Source organism: Anopheles coustani, chromosome 3 (assembly GCF_943734705.1).
Source record: "Anopheles coustani chromosome 3, idAnoCousDA_361_x.2, whole genome shotgun sequence".
NCBI lineage: Eukaryota > Metazoa > Arthropoda > Insecta > Diptera > Culicidae > Anopheles > Anopheles coustani.
The window spans coordinates 22849624-22872569 of record NC_071288.1 but is presented as its reverse complement, the minus strand read 5'-3'; the positions used below and the strand labels follow the sequence as shown (position 1 = coordinate 22872569).

General features: G+C 46.4%; 1 protein-coding gene across 1 annotated transcript in view; it reads left to right on the top strand.

Annotated features, from left to right (window-relative positions):
- LOC131260408 (phosphofurin acidic cluster sorting protein 2) overlaps window positions 1–22946 on the top strand; it is a 38368-nt gene that overhangs the window by 10563 nt on the left and 4859 nt on the right. The window contains exons 2-8 of the mRNA XM_058262119.1: window positions 18040–18889; window positions 18983–19298; window positions 20367–20519; window positions 21307–21844; window positions 21933–22087; window positions 22166–22425; window positions 22564–22914. Coding sequence (XP_058118102.1) covers window positions 18040–18889; window positions 18983–19298; window positions 20367–20519; window positions 21307–21844; window positions 21933–22087; window positions 22166–22425; window positions 22564–22914 — 2623 coding nt within the window. The remainder of the gene's footprint in view (window positions 1–18039; window positions 18890–18982; window positions 19299–20366; window positions 20520–21306; window positions 21845–21932; window positions 22088–22165; window positions 22426–22563; window positions 22915–22946) is intronic.

Below are 22946 nucleotides of genomic sequence, written 5' to 3'. Positions count from 1 at the left end.
GCGCCAGCAACAGCATGCGCGTGTCTAATGCAATTTTGCGGAATCGAAATCAACATGGAGGGTAATTGTTTTTCTATTCCCTCAACACCGTTCTGCCGCTGCTGCATACTTTCGGCTCGGCTATGTTACACATGCTAGACATTGGTTTAAACTAGAGCTGTATAAGGTTCAGGTTTAGATTCATGAATCTGAATGATTCTTTGCGTTTTGCAGATTCATGAATCTTTGGATGAGAGATTCATAAATCCCAAAGATGCATCGACTGATGAAAAGTGATGAGCCAAAAGTGGGTAGGAGAACCCCTCCCCCCTTTTTTTTTTTGGTCGCATGTTCCACGCCAATGACAGAATCGTGGAGATTCGTGACAGGTCCATGAAAGAATCATGAAGATTCATTAGGCTTTCGAAAGATTCATTAAGGTTTGAAGATTCGAATCCCTAAAGATTCATTATTCCATCTCAATGAATCTTAGGTCAAAAATTCATATGAATTAATCTCGCCGAAAGATTCATTAAGCATACCACTAGTTTAAACTAGTTTTGTGCCTTATGTGTCTTTAGGTGAGGTTCATCCATATGAATCTTTTACCTAGATTCGTTCAGGATGATTCGTGAATGTTTTGGGGGTTCGAATACTGTTGAATCTTTCAAAACCTTAATATTCATGAATTTTTCACGAATTTTCATGATAAACGTGGATCAAGTGACAAAAAAGGGAGGCTTCTCTTCTCTTTTTCTCCGATTTATGGACTGTAGTTTTCTGTTCTTTCAACATTAATGAATCTTTGGGATTCATGAGTCTGTCAATATAAAAGATTCGCAAATCTCGAAAATGAAACAAAGAGTCATACAGATTCATAAATCTGAATCGGAATTACAAAACTATAGTTTAAACTTAGTTTTATTTGATTCAAGAAAACTTTCCTTTTATTGTTGGATAGCGAGCAGTTCGGTTGTAGATTGTTCGATTATTCAGTTCCAATTTAGAAAAGGACATTTAAAACTTCTACGATAACACAATTTCCAATAACTCTTTGCCAGACGCTTATAAGATCCACTTTGCAACGTCCAGCCTTCGCCTTTATCTCTTCGAACTCCGAAAAGTGACTTTGCTGCCTTTGTTTACTTCCTGGCCTAGGTTGGCCGAGAAACTCAACCATCCATGTTTTATTGCTTCTGTTTGATCGGTATCACGTCTCGTCAGCGGCCGAACACATGTCGCACAGTAAAACTTCGCATCGTACAGCAACCGTATTCACAAACACATGGGGCAAACATGAAAACAGGAAGAATGTCACTTAGAAGAGAAAGTTATTAAACGACGAATAGCGGGCACAGCGCCAGCGCGGTTGGCGTGGAAAATGGCAAACCACCCATCGTGTGACGCCCGAGTGTGGGCGGTGGAAAATGTGTTTCCATTTCGTTGCGAGGCGCAATGTGCAATGAATGAAAGTAAAATGTGCCGAATGCATGGAGATGACGATGATGATGATGGAGGAGAAACAAGAAGTCGCCAACTTTGCTTTGAACCGAAAGTGATTCAGCGCCCTCTCGACCGAACAACTTGTACCACTCCCATGTGGTTGGAAGGTTAGAACCCACGATTGTGTCACCCCCCCCGTCGCCCACACTTCCACCGTCGCTGGCGGAACAAATTTGCCACAAAACAAAGCTATAAATATGTAGTTTGTAGTACTTACGACCGAACCGAGCACAAGACCGTGTTCGGTTACAAGAAGTTCAAACACAAGCCCGGTGTAAATGTTCGGTTGGTGCTGGGGATGTTTTGGCCGGAGGCGTCACGCTAGCCCTACTTTATGGATACGGCGGAGGAGATGTATAAATATTTCAATCGTGCCCGGAATGGTGCCTTGGTCATTACGCGTGTGCACTTGCTGCTGCTGCTGCGAAGCTGTTTGGACCCCGGAAGGATATTGATTTTCGCGTCGTAAAACGCCGTGTCCCATCCAGGGTCCATCTACTCTGGAGGTCATGATGCGAATCTCGAGGCAAGAATGTGTCGGTACCCTCCGGCATGTGCCGGTTTTGGCAGACTTTACTGCCTCTCGCTTGCAAGTTGGCATTAAACGACAAGTTCAGACGCTCCCAAGTGGAGCTAAAAAGCAGGAAATGTACATGTACGCGCAGAGGTTACATGCTTTGCGAAAATCCATCGCTGCACCATTCTAACGTCACAACCGTCGTTCCATTCCATTCCATGTACGGAAATATCTCACTCGTTGTTCATGCGGTTGTAGTCAGAAAACCAGCATTATTTCCGTGTGACGCCGGGTTACGAAAGGACATTTTCGATCGCTTTCCATGTGAACCAGCATCGGTGGACATGATTGCAATTAAACCATGTCACTAACGCTAACGAAATGGTGGTTGGCTAATGATTTATGTAAATAGAGTTTTCCGTGGGTACCATTTCCTGCTTCACCGATTTCTCGGCTTCGTCAGAGATTCGAAACTGTGTTTATCTGATAATTGACGCTAGCTTTTGGCTATGTTATCTTTCCAATCTATTTTTTTGGAGAATTTTTCGTTCGGGTCTTAATATTGCATAGTGCACTTTGAACTTCAGCAAAATTACATGATATGAAGTAACAATTTAGGTTTTTTCTGATACTCAAGTACGTGTAATAATATCTCGATTCATAAAACTTGCATATTGCACTTGGAACTTCATTGCGACAAAAATGTTTATAAGAAGTACGAGTGTTTAAACTCCTCCTAAACGGCAGAACCATTTTTAATCCACTTTGGAAACATGTTTTCTTTGACATGAGTTTTTAACTATATTTCTTGTCTGGAAACTACATACTCTTTAAATAAATTACGATTTTCTATCGTCATATATTGGTATACGCCTTTGAAGAGGACTTTACCAAATCCATAAATTTCGCTAATGTTTGTTTTGGTTATCCAGTACATTACAATACAGTTCTCTTCAAGGATTACTCGGTACGTTCCAATGTACTGCGTTTTAACGTTTGGTGAACCGTTCCTTCGTTGATGATAGACCAGTTGAACTGAAAATTATCCATTTGGTCCCTTTTTTGTTGTAGACAAAATTGGCTTTTCATGTACAACCGTTCACTTCTCCCGGTTTGAGAATTACTGGCCTTCGCCGTTGTGTTCAAACAAGGAGGTACTAAGGCGCGGTCCTAAACAAATTGATTTCGTTTCCGGTGCGTGGCAATTAACGAAATTGGGTGGATTATCGGACCGGCTTTGTCACAGTTTTACAAACTTTTTCCCATAAGTCATTGCCATGACGTGTCACATCGATCACATCTCGCTGGCAGGAATCGCCCACGGGGAAGGGATCCCTCTGCAGGACAGGACGGAGGACTATATTTGGAATCCCGCACCGAATAAATAATGAGCCTGTTGTGGGCAAGTGTAGTGGTCCACCGAGAAGGGGTCATTCGTCCCGCTCCCGGTGGGTCGTTAGTGCATTTCGGTGAGCCTCCGGGAGGTTGATCGATAGGTTCAACCCAACCCTTCCTCCCCTCAATTTCGACCCGGTATGGTACGACGACCCGAATCAATCGCAATCATGAGTATGGGAGGTCGTTCGGTAAAGGACGTGCTCGTCACTCTGCTTTCGTAAGGGTGATTCCCGGAGTTTGCTGGAGTATCCTCCGGGCCCGTCGTTTTCCGGCTTAACTGCACGAAATTTAATATTCCATCCCTTAAATTCGATTTTATTTGCATCCACCACTTCGTTTCTCTCAAGTGTACGATCTTGTTAGTGTTGTCCCACTTTTCATTCACCAGGCCGTAGTCACTCTGTTAGTGTAAATGTTGTTCAGCGGGGTGTTCATTGTTTTTGAAGCTCGTAACGAGACCGGAACGGGGGGCATTTTGTTCTCCAGTTTTTCACTCGCTCGCTGCTTCCGTTCCGCGGTTCAACGTATCGGTGAGTGGAATCTGTTGAGCACGACCAATGGCTATAGACTATCACATAACTGTGTTGGAAGGTACTAAGAAGGGGGTGTGATGGGAGCCTTCTTCCTCCCGTTTGTTCCCCCAGCCTTTATTCCCACAGTAGTCCGCTGAACCCACCCGCTCCAAGCTCGGTGTTGGACCATCATTTCCGCGCATACCGCTGTCAGGTTATACCTTTGGGATTGACGGTGGATGGTTTCATCTATTTACTACCACTTCAGTTTGGCAGTTTTTCTTCCCGGTACTTGGTTTGTCTAACGCCGTTGGACCACTGGGTACAAAGTCGTTCCCTGCCCCGTTCCTCTATCTCTACAGCGTGTTGCATCACTTTTCTCCTCTCGTCGATTGTTAGTATCTCCGTTAGTGTGTGTGTGTGTTTACCTTTCGCTCCATTGTTCCACATATTTTTCGCGCCTCCGAGTCCATCCCAACCGCCAGCCGACCGTAAACAGTGTAAACACTCACTGGGTGCAGCGGCTTCGGTAGCGTTCTTTTTTTTTACAGTTTACTCTTTCACCCGTGACGTGCAGGTTGGCCGACTTCCGACCGACCCTTAACCGTCTCCCCTCCTCTTGATCGGGTTAGTTGCTGCAACGTAGATGCTCTCGGCGGTCGTCACAGTCAAGCTTCCTCCGCGAAGAGACGCGCAGTTCCCCGTTTTGATAACAGTTCGATGGCGAACCCACTTGTCACTTTCCTCCAACGTGCCTCCAGAATAGGGCAAGTGCTGCTCCAGCGTTGGCTCCTTGCGATTTAACTGCGACGCAAGTGATGCTCCCGTTTCCAGTCCCGGGGCGCCATCCTGGCCATTCGCTTATCTGCGGCTCAGATTTACACCGGACCTACCCACATCGGTCCGGTAGGTTCCGGTTTGCGGAACGACGCAGAAGCCGAAGCATCCTCTCCCGGTACACGATAGTAGCGAAGAAGACATCCATATCGAGGATTGTTTTCACACGGCCACATTCCCTTCCAACTCACCTCCCTCTCAGGGGCGTTGTGTGGGCGTTGGGTTAGGCTTTGGGTGGTGGTGTGTTGTACACTTGTTTGTTCGCTGGGTAAACGCCGGGACCGTAAAACATGCCTGTAATGGGTTGTTAAACAGGGTAGCAGCAGCAGGAGGGTTGTTTCGATAGTTGCACCGCGTCGTTGTGGTGTCTTAGATCTCGTGCAAAAAAAAAAAACAAACCGAAAAAGGATTCCACTGCCGACAGGAAAACACACACACACACATCACATTACTTATAACGTTTAATCGGTATTCTTTCGAAGCGGGCACATTTGTTCGCTTCAAAAGAAGTGGAGAAAGATTAATGGACCATATAACCTAACCGCCCCAGTGGGAGAGGGAAGGTGCCGTTTCCCTGATTTTCGCTGTTTGTTCGGCACTCTAGATACATTTTCTCACCTTTTCCCGAATGTCGTGAATCTTTTTCCTCTCCCACCATCGCTCCCTCTTGGCGTTGGTTTTCCCGGGCTCTGGCGCACGAGATGAAACGGTTTTTAATTTTGCACGCATATCGATACAAAAATAGAATAAAAACTCATCATCATCCCTAGGGGAAGAATGTGGGGGCAAGGGCTGAGGGTCGTTGATGCGGCCACCCAAGCCGGGCGAGAATTTCGGTGGCGTGTGAAAGAAGGCAAGTATTTTTTTTTGCAAGTGCCCCCTTGCGACTTTCCCACGGCGCCCGACACCGAAATGGCGCTCTCGTGGTGCTTTCAGCGGAATGTTTCACGTGGGCCAAATCGGCGAATCATCTTTTAATTAGTGTGACACGTACGTACGGTAACGTCTGCTGTGGGAGGCAAACAACATTTTTGTTGAGTAAGCGCATACGCGCAACAACCATTACTCATCGAATGCAAATGCCAGATACGGTCGGTGGTCGGTTGATAAACGGACTAAAATAAGAGAAAAGTGCAGAAACAGGTATTAACTGTCATTAGTGTCGCGTTAGTGACGGGGGAATTTCGATGAAACAATGGTCGCTAAAAAAGATACCACGCGGTGAGTCATACCACAGCCACAGATCGGATCGATGCACTCTTTGGGGCGACGGTGGTGTGTGTGTGTGTGTGTCCGTGGCAGTGGGGGAAGTAAGAAACATATGTAAAATAACATACGCCGTCATCAGGTGGGTTCGATTTTATGAGCTGGAAAATGAGGAGGAGAGACCTCATTGGTAAGTGCTGGAAGAGCGTCAAATCACGCAGCTTTAATGCACCCTAAGGTTGGCCGAAAAAAAGGAAAGACATAAGGGAAACCTTGAGGAGAAGAAGTCACGTTCGGAGGCGCCTGTGGTGCTGCACCCGAGGAAGTGAAAGTTAGCTTCATCCGAAACGAACCGAATGCACAACCGATGGACTGATCGCGCCCTGGACCGGAGCCACTGATTTACAGCGGATTTGCTCCGGTTTAGAGTTTATTTTTTGGCCTCCTCTTTTTTGTACCCGCGTTGTACACACGGACACGATGATCTTCCACTTGTGGATGTGGAAGGTCATTGGATGGGACTAGAGAGAGGAGTGGCTGTTGTTGATGCGTTTGCGTCGGGAATAAATTAGTTGTGGCGACGCGATGGTACATCGGTGTAGTTGCACGCCTCCTCCTCTCCCCCTGGACGATCGGCGGTTTGCCTTCGGGGAAGCGCGGCACATGAGCGGAAGAGAACCCTTACTACCCACAGGCCCATCACCCCCGCACCCCCGTTCGCTGTCACCCCGTCAGAAGTTCGCCGTGGGAGATCAGGTTGGAGTCGGTGAAATTGTTGATTGCAGTGCATAACCGTAGTGGAGATTTTGCGCAACCCACTCACAGCAAACCCAACCCAAAGAGGGGTGCAGTAGTTGCTTTCCGTCCACTGGCAGTCGGTACCGTTGAGGCTGGGTAAGGTGCACCCATATACGGGAGCGCGAAACTTCGGTACTCTAAATACCACTATGAAGTCGAGAAAGTGTTTCTCGTGTCGATTTCAAACCGAAAGTGGATTTCCTATTGCTTTTGTGTAGAATTAGCTGAAATCATACCAATTATGAACACCTCCTTGATGGTGTTCTATGTGGTGAGAACTATAATCAGGATAAATATTACTTTTAACAACCATTGTCATTTTCAGAAGACTAGCCAAGTATTGATTCAATTATTCATTTATGAATTTTAAATAGTTTATCTGGAGTAAAGTATTTACTCACAAGCAAATTTTAGCTTTAAACCTTATAAGTAAGAATGTTCCTCAGAGGATGTTGTTCGAATTGTAGTAGAAAGGGGAAAAAATATATATTTAAAAAAAAAAATGGTGAAGATAGCTCAATCACTAAAAAGAGATTAAACATTATCACAAACTCTCTCTTTAAAGTAGACGTTCCTCAAAAGAACATAGAGTTGTTTAATTTCGATTCAGACTTATGAATCTGAATAACTCTCTGGTTCGTTTCAAGATCCATGAATCTCTTAATGAGAGACTCATGAATCTTAAATATTCATTAATGTAAAAAGAGCAGGAAAATACAAAAATGCAAAAAACTACCTGGTTTTCTTGCATGATAAGATATGTGCAAGATTCATGAAAGATTCAGAAGGATTCATTGTAGTTTTGAAAAGTTCAGTTTCATGTTTTATGATTCGAATCCCAAAAGATTTCGGAATCAATCTGGTTTAATCTTAGATGAACGATTCAAATAAATGAATCTCGCCTAATGATTCATAAGGCAAAATACTAATTTTAACAGTATCTTCAGTTTTAATGAACTTTTCTCTCCGTAAGATAGACAACTCTCTAAATAACCGACGTTCTAAGGTGCCACATGAGGGTTGACATACCACGATTCCTTAACCGGCTGTCAGAGAATGTCAAATACTCTAGGATGACAATCGCATTTTGTCCGTTTGCTTTCTGTCTTAGAGAGGCTTGACTGTATCTACGCCTGTGAACTGTACTTGAAGCTTGAAGGTAATTTATGGTTTTTCTCGAACCCGTGGTCCGTAAGCGCTCCTCAAACGTATCACTTTACATTCAGGCTGTTGTTTCCGTTTTACTCTTTCTTTTTTTTTTTTTTGGTATTCCAACACCCATCGAAAGATGGTAACGGTTTCGCGTTTCTCGCGAACCATGATGTCATCGCACGTTCAGTGGACGACATCTGCGAGAACGGTTCCAGAGTTCGTACCGGCCGTTAATTTTCGTTCGGCCTGTTATTCTTCCCAAAATTCCTTTCGCCCCGGGGCCGGCAAAAAGTTACCGCTTCCGAGTGAATTTGATTGCCAACAGTTGCGTTGGGATACGGTCGGTTCACATCGCCACCACGCAAGGATGGAACCGGCGCCGGCAACTGTACCGGATATTTTCGCACGGTCCCAGCGCGCAAAAATGGTTGGCGCTTCCGCGGAACTACTCTATACGCAAAGTAAGAAGCGGGAGTAAAAAAACACGTTTATTTACTCGACAAATTTACGATCCTCCGTCCCCATTTGCCTTGTTCCGTCTCGTCTCCATCTCGCGGGGTATTCTAGAATCGTTCCGCTAATTGATGAACAGTCGAGAGATGACGATGATGAGTGGCAGCGCATCGAAAGTGAAAACTTATCACATCCAATCACACATACCCCCCTCACGCACACACACGCACACATTTCACTCGGGGCAAAGGAACGGAAGCGCCACTTGTTCCCGCACTGGCTGGGGTGTTCTGGTGTTTGTCGCGTGAATCCGAGTCACGTCAGCAGCGTCCTCGTGCTCCATCCTGGGCGAACCGCGTTCGCGCCAAGCTAAAGCAACGTCATCATCATCACCATCATCACCATCATCATCCTCCAAGTCGCTGCTGCGTAGATCGGGCGTCCTATGTTTTGATAGCATCCGATATGCAAGTACACACACGCGCGCTGACGGTGCGTCCAGCGGGAAGAGCAGGGTGTGCCTTCAAGTCAACAAACAAACCTCTTCCGAACCGCACCCCTGGAACTCGACCCCCTAGCCAGCCGTTTGCGCCAGAATTTACGCCGCACACGGACTCGCTGCGGTCATGGAAATCCTGTCGTTTGGCTACATTGCTCTCGGCTCAGCTGCCTAATCGCATCTGGCAGCGTTTGGGGTCGACGAAGCGGTTAACGATTTGATTGGCGTGACAGGTTTGAATATTGCATCCCTACGCCTAGAGTCTACGGTACATATGGGTGAAGGAAGGTGCTTCACAAGGCGGTCATTGATCCGCGAATGCATGTTTCCCGTGTGCACTGATCCTTGGAGTTAAAATCAATCCATCACTACTGTGAATCTACTGACAATCAGAAGATTTCACTTAATATTAATACTCATTTCGCAACAAACAAATTATTTGATTGGTTTGCTTCAAGAAATTCATTTTGTTTGTCGAATGTGGGAACGCTCGTGCTTGTTTGTTTATGCATTGGCTCGTGTTGTGCTCCGTCCGGTGTGAGACAGGCACTTTGTACACAAGGATAGCGTAGCACGATGTGACCACGAGCTGTGATTGTCGGTATCCTGTCGGTCGATTCTTCCTCCCTCGCTTCGCAAAGTCGCACTTCCTGCTGGTTTGGAATAGCTTGCTAGTACGCTTCCGTCGCCGTTATTAGTTCGGTGCCACTTTGTGCCAACGATTTGCTTGCGGTTGGAGGGGGTGAAGTCCATTTCCTATGTGATGCATGATGTGACCAATTAATCATACGGAACCGGCCGGTCCAATTCTAACCCGCTGGGAATGTTAAAAAAACTCAAAGGTACATGGAAAACAGCCACAGCGTGCACGAATTGATGATCTTGTGTCACAAATGGTGCACGAAGATGGATTGCTTTATTCTCGAAGGGCCGCGTCCAAAAGCCGATACGGACACGGATGGCGTGTTCGATATTGGAGCTGTTTTTTTCTCTCTTTACTTTCCAACAAGACAACAATGCGTGGCCATTCTATAGCCATCGTGAGGAACATGATGAATCATAAATGATTTTTGTGCGATGGCGCAATCATCGCGATCGTGATTATACATCGAGGAATCTTCTGCATGATCATTACTCCACTACCACCATCGTCGGGGTTTTCCTCCCGAACGCAACTTCTGCTTCCGTTCGCGGTTTTGGAGGAAAAAAATGGCTAATTCACGGGTTGGTAAATTCATGCGACGGGCCACATCATGCCTGTTTTGTCCAACTTTAAGCAGTTTGTTTGACATTTGGTTTAGAAACTTCTATGTTTTGAGATATGGTTTTTCTATCTTCGAGAAAGTTCAGTTTCTAATCATTTTGGGGTTTTAAAAACATTTTATTTTTAATTTCATTTATCTTATATTAATAAAAAACAATAAATTCTTATCTTACTATTTGTTTGCATATACACTAAGAAACTAAAAAAAACCCCTTTGGTATCAAGTTTTATTTACCACTTAAAAAAGTCTTCTATATTTTTGCGCAAACAAATGAAACAAGCTTTTTCTATATTTAAATCTCGCGATCAGTTTTTTATTCCGTCTGATCGCATGGTTTGCCATGCATTGCGGTTGACAGTGCCCAAATACGGGTTTGAAATTCGTTTATGCTGCTATCATCAAATATGAAGCCATAAACCTAACATAAACGAACCGAAGTAAAGGACAACAAATAACTGAGAACCGGAGTGGTTTATCGACCCCCTTGCACCTAGACCCGACCGGTTGTTCGTGAGATAAGTGATGCCGCGAAAATATAAAATTCAATAACAATTTCCATTTCGACAGCACACTTCCAACCTTCTCCGGTCGTTCCCCACCAAACGCAAGATCGATGGACTTGTGACGTAGGCGGGGGAGAGGGCGCCTGGGAAATTCCGAGCTTGGTTTTCACTTTCCTCGATAAGCTGCCGAAGGTTCGTGTGCCACTCCGGCGCTTTCCAGTCCGATGTGAAGTGCAGCGTCTTCGCTTTTCCGGTGCCGTAATCGATTTGGCGAGTGGTAACGATTTTTCTTAAGCGCATCAGCCCACACACCCACACACACACACAGACGAGCGGTATATTATTATCATGTTGTTTGTTGTGCAGCTTGTTGAAAGGGGCTAACAAATAGAGAGAAGGAAAAAAACGGTTTGAGAGCCGAGCAACACATGTTTGAGGCTGGCTTCAATGCTTTCTCCTCGCTTCTGCATCTTGTGTGGTGGAAAATTCAGCCCGCTCCCCGGCATCCGTCGGCCACCGGGGTCGAACGGCACCGGCATAATACCTCGAATGATCGAGGATGCGTAACGATGGCTGAATATTGCATGTATTATGGATTATGCAATCCGTGCGTTGGGGTAGGAAAAAAAACAGAAATATGTATCGAAATTGCAAACATAATGCCTGCTCCAGCATCATGTGCCCGATTATGTGTGGTCGAAGGAAAGGAAAGACTTGCTGAACCGAGGGATGCGGTAAGTTCTTCAACACCCAGCTCTCTACCTCACGCCGAGAAAGGATGGTTACGGTGATTGAGATTGAATGATTAGCCGCGATCGTGCGGACGTGTTCACGACCCCCCAGGGGGGGTTCACGAAGCCACAATCTATTCGGTTGGCCCAGATTTCGAGCACGCGCCGGTTCACGATATGCAACGTCCCCGGCAGCGACCTTCGGGCCCGTTTGGTTGTCGGTCCATCCCTCGGGCGAGGGTTATCAACTGAATTGGTGGGGTTGGGTCTGGGGCGGGGGGCATCGTGAATTAGAATGATGAATGAGTTCATAAATACTTCCTCCCTCTCGGTGGCTGTGTTCTGAGATGGCAACGGGCAAGGTCAGGCAGAGGCAATCTGGCATCTGTTCCGTTTGCCGGAGGAGGTGTTTTCTGCTACTTGGAAAAATGGTCCCGCCGTCCAGCTCATCTGCCGGCATATTTTGCTTGATCAGCTTGAATCATCGCTCCGATTGACGTCGGAATAAAACTGATTGATGATACGTTCGATACTTCCCAGAACGTGGACGTCGTTTCTTTATAGGCCAGCAAGCAAATTTTGTATGCTTGCTTCTGTCAAACTTCTGATACTTTGTGTTAGAAAGTGTCAAGAGCGTTCGCGATATTGAACTGATTCAAATAAGCGTCAGGAACTATTGACTTTCGATATTCTCTCAACTTTGTTTATCTTACGTTTCGTTAGATTCCTTCCAAAAAAGTGCGTTGTTGACATTATTTCTGAACTGATTTCACCTAAATTGTGTCATAATCAAAAATCGGAGAATGGGTTGGAAACTACCGTCTTCTTTTTCACCCTTCGAATTGAACCTTCTCCTACCGGAAAGGGACTATCTGCAGAGAGCACGTACACACAACAGCGATGATTGTGTCGTGGGCCCGCGTTCCGGCACGAGATCCAATTCCGCACGGAAGCGAACCTCAGTTTACACGGACGGATAAATTATTCAACGAGCCGATTACACCGATGCCTGCCGGTTATGTCCTCCGCCACAGCTGACGCCCGACCAGGGGTTGTCACCGTGGGGTCTTAAGTGGTGGATTTAACTTTTCGATTGTTCTCGCGTGACCTTGTGGGGTTGTGAAGGGTTGGGACTTTTTTTTCTCTTTCATTCTGGAACCTTATTTAGTAAGGTTTTTTTTCAGCTCGTATCTGGATTCCGCTCAGTTCATGCACGGGAGATAGTTGGCTTAGCGACACATCACACTCCATTGTTTCAGTGGATGTCGTTGTTTTTCCCTTCGGATTGCGAAGAAAAGGTGTGATTATCGTTTCCCTTCCGTTAAACGAATGCGATAATACAAGGCGTAACGATTGTCTGGGGGTTTTTTGTTTATGACATACAAAAAACAAATCGTTGCAAATCGAACAACCACGATCCACCTCCAAAAACGTATGCAAAATCACTGGAGGGACGCTTATTGCTTATGGAAGCGTGTGCAGGCTAATTGCATACAGCTATTTTGCATTCCATCAAATCCGCCCCGTTCGCTCGGTATTTGGAATGGAATGCCAACGCGCAATTAACATCACCGTATGGTGATTCCAGTCGGACATTTCCAGAAAATGTGCCATCCATCCACTTTCCGAAAAATTGAAAACCCTCGAGGCATATTAATAGCGCTTCCCGCTAAGGTCGCCCTCTTCAATAACAAAATCTCTCGCAATATCAGAGGGTCGATCGATCAATCATGCGTCGGAAGGACGGGACAGTCGTACACATTAGCATCAGATAATAGCAAAAGACGCGCAAATGTTGCGCAACAAGTCGACGCTTAGTTGGCGGGCGTTAGAGCTTAAACTAAGGCGTTGTGCATCAAATGAGACGCAGATTTGCAATCGCCAGCTGATAAACCATAAACCGCCCCTCCTTAATTTGTAGCGATTAGTTTAAGGGGGAAAAGCTACTCATAAGTTCGCGACCCGATAAAACGGATACACCCCCACCACGCAGTAACAAACAAATGGAGGATTATATTGATCGATTGTGACGGCAAGATAATGTCCTTCGGTTCGGCAAGCGTTATTTTGACGTCCGTTTTGACAGATCAGATGTTTGTTGGCGGTTTCGATTTGTTGCACTCCGCGTGTATCTTTGTTTTTCGACCGATTCCTCCGGCCTCGCCGTGTTTCCTATTTTTATTTGAAAACAATTATTGTACGGCACACACACACACGCACACGGACACACGAGAACGCAAATAGCATTCGGTTTCGTTACGTGCCGCAGCCGGGGGAAGAAAAAAACACGTATTTGTTTACGCGGGCGCAAAGTAATCCCGCCTCACTTCGGTCTTGACACTGACGCGAAGCCGGCGTCCGGATCACGAGACGAGTGGCGCTGCTGCTACTGTGCGTCTTACGGGGCGAATGAACCAAAGGTGTGTGTGAGCCGGGTAGGGGGTTTTCTGTCAACATTCCTCCGGCACCGCAAGCCAAGGTCCGCAAGCGCGTGGTTCTTGTGGCAGGAGGGAGCGTACGGGTTGCTGCTGGGTGGTTTTTCTAACAGTCATTACGCCGGTTCAGCTGGGTCGGCCGAAAGCGTCCGAAAACCGTCCCTTCCCACCACCCGGCATAAAAGGCAGGTCGAGGCCGTTGGAGGACTAAAAATATCGCCAATCACCTCTCCGCTTGCGAGCTGTCGTGAGTTTCGTGAGCATATTTCGGTGTTGGTTTTCGGTTTTGTTTTTCTTCTGTGCACCCAAGATGGCATGCAACGGTGCGTTTTTCCCTTGCCCCACCCGCACCACCCATTCCCATCAGCACTCAACAGGTTAGCGGAAGGCGAGCAAGGCCGGCAAGTGCACCACATCCGCCGTTGCACGTCGGTGTCGGTGGCCTCGTTGAGCCTTCGCATCTGGCAGCAACGGTGACTGACGGTGACTAATTAGATGGCACTAAGATGCGACCTGCTGTTGTATGACACATTCAACATGGTTCTCTTTAGTACTGTGCGTGTCCTTGCCCCGCTCGGTATTGAGAGAGTTCTTTCCTCTTCATTGGTTGCAAAGGCAAAGTTCTGGAAGAAAATAATTCTTTTGTGTCGGGTCCACCCGGGAATGGCAACGAATAATTAATCCATCTCAAAATGGACCTTTCACGAAATTCGTTCAAATCCCTTGAGCACGAGCGAGAACTCCCCCCCCCCCCCCTTCCTGGCTAACCTTTACCTGTTCACCAAACGTGCTTCACATTTAGCGTCCAGTGTTGGCGTCCACAACCGGCAAGAAGTTGGCACCGGCCGCAGGAGATTGCACCAGAAATTGCACTCGATCAATCGGCCACATCCGGCGAGCGGATGCATGTGGTTGATTCGGTTCGGTTGGCTCCACTTGCAGCATGCCGGGCGTGTCGGTGTCAACAAAATGTGACTTTATTTTTATCGGACCACCCGAGTACTTGTAATGTCAAATGTTGTTGCGCGGCGCAATCGGCGCCCCGTCTCGACATCAGGTGCTTTGGAAGAGGAGCAAGAGGGAGGGAAGTAGTGAGAATAGGAGAGAAAAAAACACTACCTCACATTTAGATGATCTATCACGACGCTATATACCGAGAAGGGACAGTACCCGTCCTTCCCCCACGACGGGTAAACCCTTGAGATAAGCACGGTGTAGGAAAATAAGGTTTGAAACGGTAGAGAAAAACGGGGGAGAGAGAGAGAGAGGGGCCCAACTAAACACACAACAATGGAAACGACAAACGAATCTCGTGACATGTGCGACACGGGAGCCCCAAGTGTGTTCGTGTTTGCGCCAAGATTCGATGTAATTAAGTTTACTGCGGACAATTAATTTGCTTGCGGTTTCGGCGAGCACTACGTCGCGTTCGGGATCGGAGATTTCTGTACTCGTCCTCTTGCGAAATCCCTTCTATGTTTTTGTGGTTTTGTTTTGGCCGGAAGACGTGGACCCACAGACACACACACCTGGTGTAGTGAGGGAAAGTAATCACGTCACGTGGTTCAACGGTGCAGACGGAAAGGTCGAGCGAGAGGTGGAACGACGGGGGCTTGGCTAAGTTGTACGAGTGCCGTGTTAATCGGTGCCCATAGGTTAATTTGCACGGACAAGAGTCGTGTGCGAGGTGTGCGCCCTTAGCGGTTGTACTACTAATAAGGGTGCCGCGAAAGTTCACCCTAGTTTGGCCGAAGCAAAAAAGTACCGCAAGAAGTTATTATTACTTTGCGTTTGGATTATGGTTTTGTTAGTTTGTCTGCGACATTGGAGATACTCAAGCTCGGTTGTAAGCAAGGATTATCACCCCCCGGGGAATGGGAACCGTGGGTTTGTTTGATCAATTTCTTGCATGACCGTTAAGCGGTTGAATGTTTTTCACCTTTCGAAATCTATTTTTACTTGGTAGTTTGAAGCATTTCAACCAAATATGTTACGCGATGCTTATTTCTGTAGCGTCGTAAATTATTTTGGGTAACCTTCCACTTGGAGGGAAGATAGGTCTCGTGATGCCAAAAATGAGTGAACTTTTGATGGGGGATCTTTTCACATTGATTCAAAAACTGGAAGCCAAGTTTATGAAACGTAGCGTTAAGGAAATACGCGGTAAAAATAGAACAAAAATATGTTGGTTTAAGAGAACCAACTTAAATATGTTGGTTTAGCATTCTCCGTGATCATCTAGTTCAAGGATCGGGATATTTTTCCTAAAAAGGGCCAGATGATTAAAAGGAAACTGAAAGCACGGGCCGGATACCTCAAACAATGATTTAATCATTTTAAAGCAGTACCCTTTTCAACGGAGTATCAATTTTCTAAATAGTAAAAATTGGTAAAAGATAAAATTCAAAAAATAAAAAAGTTAAAAAATGTTTGAAATTTTATCGTTAAACTTATTAAATTTTTTTCATTCTTATTTTCGTTGAATTTTGATTTATTTTTTCAACATATAACAGAAACACCTTCAACAATTTGAATCTTCCTTTTTGAGGAAGAAAACAAACATGATATCGTGAACAAATACGATAAAAATCGAGATGGGTGTTTTTGTATGAAACAGTAAAATTTTCTTACGGGTCGATTTACTTTTGACCTAGATGTTGGGCATATACATATTTGAAGATCAATAGATTATAATATAACTTCTTTGCGGAGAAGAAGTATCAAACTTTTCATCCGACCACTTACTTGTTGCTTCAATTGCATCGGAATCTGGGACTCCAGTGTCTTAATCTCATTCCCTTATTGTGATGCAGCTCACATCGAACGCTTCCGGTTTTCGGAAGATATCAATTACCGGCTTCGACCTCCGGTGCATTCGTAGGCCAAAAGGGAAGTACATTTCCTATCGCTGTTTGGTTCGTTCGTCTTCACACACCTTCCACTGAGGCTCCTAGAGCCAGCGGAACGTGGTCACGTACCACCGCCGACCGATGAGAACAAAGAACCGTCGAACGTGATTTGGCCCTTGGGCTCGCACTTTGCACTTCATTCCACGCAGTCAACCGACGCCCGACAACATCATCGTCGGCGGAACCGTACCTACGAAGCTGGAAGTGGAAGTGGCCTGCCGGAGGGCATAGTTGCGGCGGAAAGAACACCCTCAGCAGCGGGTGGTAATGATCGTAGGATGAGGTGGCTGGGAAGAAATTAGGAACCCGAGAGACACCCGCGATCGACGAGATTAGCCCCGCGTCGTTGGTGTACGTCTCTTCGTCCTTTTGCTGGCGATTAGAGAGGGTCCAAGGAAAAGATACCGTGTCTCAGGGGCTGGCGTGTGACCTTTTTGCCAGCGTTTAGGCGTCAACAGGAGTCACGATATGTCCGTACCCCGCATCGGTAGCTAAAGGTTGGACCTGTAAGAAGTGGAGTTGAGGTGCCGTTGTGAAAGTGCTGCCTCAAATTGGTCACGTTTTCGCGACACTGCGGTACTACGGCACGCAGGTTACAAAGATGATTAAGTGTTGATTTTTGGGACGAAGAAGTTAACCGGAAATAAGAAGAAAGCAAACCTAAACTAAACAATTCATTACTTTGTTGTTTTGGTTTTTAAATCTGCTTTTACAGCTCGCGGATAATAAACAGTCTTCAATCGATTTATTGATTTTCATTGATAAGACCCGGGTTTAGAGACAAAACGTTGGTCCTAGGTTATGTTCGTACAGCGAACTGCTGGGAACCAGCGTTTGCTGTATTTTATCATCTTTCCCTTATCGCGACCATTTCCAACAATAGCACGCGATAACGATCGTTTCCATCGATTGGCGTCGGGCATGCATTTTTGGTGACAGGTTGTGTACCGTCTGAGCGTGTGTAGGTAGGTGGTTGTGATGCTCATAATTTATGCAACAAATCGACACCGACTGTGGCCTGGTGGTTCACCGGAAGAGCGCCACCGGTGGACACCCGAATGTGGATTATTTCCCAGCCCTTGCGTGACGAACGATAATTGATATCTCTGTGTGAAACGCAATCTAGTTAGAATTCGTAATTTACTTTCACAGTTTTATTTTAGATTGGGTCGCATTCGATTTAATGCTTTGTGGTGGACTTTACCAATTGTGAATGGGAAAGTTTTTGTGTTTGAACGGTAAAACGCGTCATTGGTCAACTAAAATGTACTTAACCGTTAATGAATTCTTGCTTAAGATAACTTTCTAACACATTCCTTTGTGTGTTCTCTTTGACTTTTAGATTATGTTCGCTGAAGATAACACGTCTCACACTGCTCATGCCGCTGCCGTCAGATCTCACATCACTCTCCCTGGCGGTCCGGATGCAAAGCTCAAAGCGGACGCTCCGCTCGCACGAAATTCCGGTGCCACAGTCAATTAGTACGGGGTACAGCAGTGGCGGCGCGGGCCTCGGATCCATCGGAGGGGCCCCCGGTGGCGGTTCGATTGGCGTCGGCCTGACGGGCGGCACCGGCGGCATCATTGGAGGCGGTGGCGTTGGCCAGCTAAACTCTCCGCCGCTGCTGGAGACGGAGCTGGATCTACACTTCAGCCTGCAGTATCCGCACTTCATCAAACGCGATGGTAATCGGCTGCTGATTTTGCTGCAGCGTCGCAAGAAGTATAAAACGCGCACCATCCTTGGCTACAAGACGCTCGCCGAGGGCGTCATTCGGATGGATGCGGTGCTGCAGAAGTCGATGGACATGACGGTGGAGCTGAACGGGTCGGGCAAAGCGGGACGGTCCGGGCAGACGATCGCGACCCTGCGCGCCACCCAGGTGACCTCGATCCCGGTCGATCAGGACAACAAGAACAACAACAGCCTGCTGGTGACGGACCGCGTGAACGAGTACTCGGACGAGGACGAGGAGCAGGAGTTCAGCTCGGGCGACGAGAACGACGAAGGCCTGTCGGGGTACGCGGCCAAGCGCAACTACGCTGGCAAGCGCGACTCGTACAAGAAGTTCGAGTCGGGTGAGCAGGACGGCGAGCAGGACGACGGCAATATGCTGCCCTCGAACCAGGCCGACAGTGACAGCGACTTCGACAACATGGGCAAGGAAAAGTCGCGAGGGAAGATGAGTCGGGTAAGGGCTGCGGGGGTGGCTTCACTCTCTTCTACAACCTTGTCACCGGGCCGAGACTGAATTTCCACTGTTATTTTCTCCCTTGGTTTTTAGCAACGAAACTTCAAACAACGCATCATTTCATTGCTCAAGCGCTTCAAGGTGCCGGAAGAGCTGGAGGGTGATGTGCCGGAGCGAGGACCGGCCCTGCGTGGTAAGCGCGACCTGGACGCACTCTTCCAGGAGCTGGAATCGTTGTCCTGCGGCGAGGGTGATGACTCCGGCCAGGACATGGACAGTCTTTCCATCGGCTCCACGCCGAAGCCATCGCTGCGGCCATTCTTTGAGAACTCGGGCAAGCCGGTGCTCACGCAGCAGCATTCCTCGATACAGCTCAGCTCGATGCAAAAGGCGGCTGGTGGTAACAAAGGTAAAATCTACCATCGGCGCGCAAGCATTCCACACCACCGCCGGCACAGGCTCGACTCGTCGGGCCCTCGCTTCCGTCTTGTTTGTCTGTTTGTTTTTTTGGTTTTTCACTTCGAGGGAACGATGCCCGGGAACGTGCGAAGCGTGTGCTAAACAGGACGCGTGCGCTAAGCAACGTATCATATGTTTACCGGCTTATCCGGCTGGATAGACTTTTGGCAGCAGAGAAACAACAAGAAATAACATAACCATATTTTGTTTTGATTTGCTTAGACGCTTCTCGTACGCCGCATAATAGCTTATGATTGGTCAGCATTCTGATGCTTTTTTCATTTAGAATTGTGCTTTTTTTTTTTTTTAAACATTCACATTTGATAGTGATGTTTTGTTGAGTAGTACATTGCTTATTGCTTCCTTCATCAATTATTGAATTTAGCTGTATTGTACGTTTATCATCGTTGACTTTTTCTAGAGTATTCATGTAACCACCGATTGTATTGGTTTCTTCCTTAGTTTACCGTTTAACTTACTTTTTATTTAAATTTAGCTAATTTTAAATTAATTATATGAATTTTAACGTGGTTTTATCGAAATGATGTCCTTGAATTTATACGCCATGCTTTAGATATGAATTTATTCATTGAAATATAGTAATCTTATCTTCCTTACCGCCCTATCATCTCATTCATTCGATATCTTTCGTCTGCCACGCAAATCTACAACCTGCCATGCTCATTGGTTCCACGAATTCCTCCTGCATAGCATCCATCTTTCGTGCGCACACCTTATCATCTGGTTGCGCCTGTCATATGTGCTGCATGCCGTTACTGCTAACTTCTCTGACCCTCTATGCGTGTCTTCATTCTGTTACCTCATCAACGGCCCATCACTTCCCTTCAATCTCGCTCTCTCCGTGCTATCATAAGACGAACTTGTCTCATTTGTGTTGTTGGTGGTTTCGGTTCCGTCCCAACATGCATTCCCCTATATTTATATATAAGAATCCATTTTAGTTGTTACCCAATTTTCTTTATTTGTTTACTTTCATTATCTTTTATGTTCCTTTCAGATTTTATGCCAGAAAAGAAACCCAATTTAGAGAAGCGTGACTCGCTCGCCGAAAAGAAAAGCAATTCAATAACAATTGCCAATAATATCATTAATAGTATGAACGGCAACAGTATTAATAACAATCAGACTAGCCATTACAGTAACATCCAAGGTTTGTAGCTTTATGAAACAAAACAAAACAAAAACGTGTCGTTGTGGTTCACGTGTTTTCTATCTTCTATCTTTATCCACACACACACACACTCTCTCTCTCTTCCTTTCTCTACTCCACGTCTACCTGCTTCTGAAGATATCCACTGTTACCCCCTGCTCTCTTATTCTACTATTGTGCACAACACTGTTCTTTAGCCCTCCACTTTATACCGATTGTGTTGTACGTAGGCAAATGAATATTACATCTTTTGCGGGCAAGATTTGTGATTGATAATTAATCTTTATAATTCACTGTGCATTTTCCACCCTCCCTTGAACACCAAAATTTTCCCGTACGTTCATGAGTTTGTTACTATAAAGCAACTGTTTGAAAGTATCACACCTAACTAACTGTGGAACGAAGACTAATGGAATGTTTAATTAGCTTTTTCATATATTTTCTATCATCACTTTTGATCTCCCCCGTTATGTTACCGAATCCAGTTGTGCATTGTGACGCGTGGTTTGCAGCACGATAATGTTATGGTTTTGTGCAAGCATTCGTTTGATTTAAAAATAACTTTTTTTCATTCTTTTCCCAAACTATTCTTCCATTCTTTCATTAGCCCTTCTATTTTCCTACACTAACCAGTTGTTATTTCACTTTCACAAATTTCGCATCCTTCTTACTTAATGAACTTTCGAGGCATTGGTGCAGCCAATTTATGGCTCGTCCCTTGGAACGGAAAGTATCGATGTTTTTAACTAACGAAAGACTTTTCTTTCCACGTTTCCCCTCCCACTAGACCGTTCGGGTGAGTGGAAGAACGATAGCTCCGGCAATGAGGGTGGTGCAGGCAACACGGACCCGGAAGCGCTCAGCTCCGATCCACAGAACACCGGCAGCCCTCCGAAGGAGAAGGAGACCGCGGTGGAGAAGAAAAATCGACTGTTCCGCACGACCAGCAGCACTCCGAACAGTGCCAAAAAGCAGAAGCAAACGCTCAGCTTCCAGATGGACCCGCACCAGCAGCAGCTGCAGCAGCACCAGATGCAACACCAGCAGCACCAGCAGAAACCGTCGCCGCTAGAAACGTGCCTATCGCCGACGAACGTGGAGCCAAGGAAGTCCCTGCTCGAGCAGCTGCAACGGACGTTCACCACGGAGGAGTCACTGCTGCCGGAGGTGGTGACGGTAGTCGGGCCGCCCGAGGCCAGCACGGCATCCCTAACGCCACGGCTCGCCTCGCTCATATCATCCACGTTTCGGCCGACGTTTTTGCCCAACAACACGGCCGAGGTGAAAGCAATAACACAGGCACTAATGAACAAGATTCAGAAATAGTAAGTCTTCCACTTCTTAGTACAGTTTTGAGTGCACAGTATTAAACGATGGTATTTTGTTTCGGTTCTATTTTCTTTTGCATAACAGTTGTAACTCAACCGCCAAACCGCCGACCACCGTAAAGGTAGTTCTAGTCGGAGGTGACTGGCTGCAGGGGGCGGTATTGCGGCATTATGTCGAGTTGCTGGGCATTCGGCCACCCGACTGGGTGAACCATATCAAATTTTACATCGTTCCTTTGGGTAAGTTTTTAAAGTAAATTTCATTGTGGTAGGTTGAATTTTTAAAACAAACGAAACGTTCCTTCTCGTCTCCACTAGGATCATGCGCGGTGGCACGGTACATTGGCATGATTGACTCGACCTATATGAGCATGTTTGGTACGGAGAACTGGCAGCAGATGTGCGACCGTACGGCCAATCTGGAAAGCGCACAAACAAAGAACGAGTCGGCGGAGATCATTAGCCGGATACAGCGCTACCTGATGTCCGGTGGACCTTGCACGCAAGTTCCTATTGCTGAGGCCATGGTTAACTACCGTGACGAAGACTCTTGTCAAATCTTTGTACCATTCGTCAGTGTAAGTAATCAGGTTTTTTATTACTGCAATGTTTGCTAAGCTATAAGTAGAGTGTTATTTTTCAAGACGCTTCAGTTATAAAGAGTCCAATTTGCTGAAAGCAGGTTATTTTCATTTATCCTTCTTTTCTAACTGCAGGACGTAAGGATCGGCTGTCTCGAAGGGCCCCAGGTGTCCCTTGATCTCGATGAATCGCTCACCTACGTTTCGCAGAGCAGTGCCGATCGGATGCTGTCCAGTTCGCCACCGCAAAGCGGCCGCACATCGCCTCCCTCGTCCCAGACACCGATCGCGGTCGCGCAACTGCAACAGCAGCAGGCGCAACAGTCGTCCTCGACTTCCTCCGGTCAAACGCAGGAGTCGCTCGAGCTGCAGGTGGACTACTGGCCGCTGGCACGGCCTATTTTTGATCCCAAGGAAAAACCGCTCGGCAAGGGACAGGATCCATCCGGGAAGAACAGTATTAAGAGTACTTTTCGCCATCTACAGGTAAGCCACCGTATTGTATTTTGCTTATCCCT